The sequence below is a fragment of the Carlito syrichta genome, unplaced genomic scaffold, assembly GCF_000164805.1.
Source record: "Carlito syrichta isolate Samal-C Ts95f unplaced genomic scaffold, Tarsius_syrichta-2.0.1 Scaffold135663, whole genome shotgun sequence".
In the NCBI taxonomy this organism is placed as follows: domain Eukaryota; kingdom Metazoa; phylum Chordata; class Mammalia; order Primates; family Tarsiidae; genus Carlito; species Carlito syrichta.
In genome coordinates, this window is record NW_007079759.1 from 1 (window position 1) to 1622 (window position 1622).

The following is a 1622-nucleotide window of genomic DNA, read 5'->3' on the forward strand; positions in this document are numbered from 1 at the left end:
GGGACCTGCCTCACATCTTCAGGGTGAGTGCCGAGGACGGGATGGACCAGCCACCGTGGCCTCCCCTCGCCTCCCACGGACAGCTCCAGCAGCCTCCATTCTGGCCTCTGATCGGTTCTTCACTGAGCACCCATGACATGCTTTCCCTAAGAGCACCCGGCCACACCCTGCCCCATCTAGAACCCTTCCATGACTCCCATCGCCCTCGGGTGTCCTGATGGAGGCCGTGAGGCCTGGGAGATCTGACCCTGCCGGCCTTCCAGCCCTCTGCCCTGGTGCCTCTCTCTACTCTGCGCACGCCTTGCTCTCTCCAGGTCTGAGGGCACCCTGGACCCCTTCCCATTCTGCTTCCTCCACATAGAACTGTCAGCCCCCCACTGGCCCCCTGCCTTTCCCCCACCCTGACTAAACTGGTCAGTTCTTCAGCCGTCGCCTCCGGGCCTGGGCTAGGGGCCTCCCACGAGGCCCACCTTCACCTTATTATGGTGGGGGTCACAGGGCTCTGGAATTGTCCGAGCGCCTGTCTGACCACCTGCGTGTGTCTTGTCCGCTGCTGAGACGGCACTGAGCCCTGCTGGTGGGGGTGGGAAGGGAGGGAGGCTGGGTGACTGTCACCCACAGCCCTCCAGCCTGGGTCCCTGCCCTGCAGGTGACAGCCTCCCAGCTGGCGGTGCCGCCCGCCACATGCACCGTGCTGCTGTTGGCGGACAGCAAGGCTGAGCGCGAGCGCTGGCTGCAGGTGTTGAGCGAGCTGCAGCAGCTGCTGCTGGACACACGGCCAAGGCCAAGGCCCGTGTACACGCTCAAGGAGGCCTACGACAACGGGCTGCCGCTGCTGCCTCACACGTTCTGCGCCGCCATCCTCGGTAAGTGGCAGGGGGCTGTGGGGGGGTACTGGCCCAGGCCCAATCCCGAGAGCCACTGTCACCATCCACCCTCTCTGTACGGCTGCATGAAGAGCCCTGGGCCACGGAGCCTGGCGTCTTAGCACTCCATTTCTCTGTTCCCCAGTGTCTGCTTTTACAAAAGAGTCTCAAGTAAGTGGAAGCGACATAGGTTTTATTATATTTTTTAATTTTTATTTTTTGAGTTGGAGTCTCTCTGTCACCCAGACTGGAGTGCAGTGGCTGCTCCCGGCCACCGCAGCCTCGACCTGATGGGCTCTGGCGATCCTTCTGCCTCAGCCTTCCAAGTAGCTGGAAGGAACTACAGGCGCGCGCTACCACACCCGGCTAATTTTTTGATTTATTGTAGAGACGAGGTCTTGCCAAGCTGCTCAGACTGGTCTCAACCGTGGGCTCAGACAGTCCCCCCTCACCTTGGCCTCCCAAAGTGCTGGGATTATAGGCTCAGCCACTATGCCCAGCCTACTCTCCCCCTTTCAATCACAATGTCCCCCTTCTAGCCCAGATCATAATTCTGCCATTGATTTTTTTTTGAATTGGAGTCTCACTCTGCCATCCAGGCTGGCACACTCATGGTCATCGCAGCCTTGACCTGCTGGGCTCAGGTGATCCTTCCATCTCAACCTTCCAAGTAGCTGGAATTACAGGCACATGCTGCCATGCCCAGCTAATTTTTTGATTTATCGTAGAGATGAGGTCTCACCAAGTTGCCCAGGC

The 1622-nt window shown here is 59.4% G+C and overlaps 1 protein-coding gene across 1 annotated transcript in view; it reads left to right on the forward strand.

The window, feature by feature from the left end:
* Window positions 1–621: 621 nt before the first annotated feature.
* The window catches only part of LOC103250896 (serine/threonine-protein kinase MRCK gamma-like), a gene marked incomplete at its 5' end in the record, with an annotated part of 7442 nt that continues 6441 nt past the window's right edge, over window positions 622–1622 (forward strand). The window contains one exon of the mRNA XM_008049475.1: window positions 622–866. Within this exon, the coding sequence (XP_008047666.1) occupies window positions 622–866 (245 nt within the window). The remainder of the gene's footprint in view (window positions 867–1622) is intronic.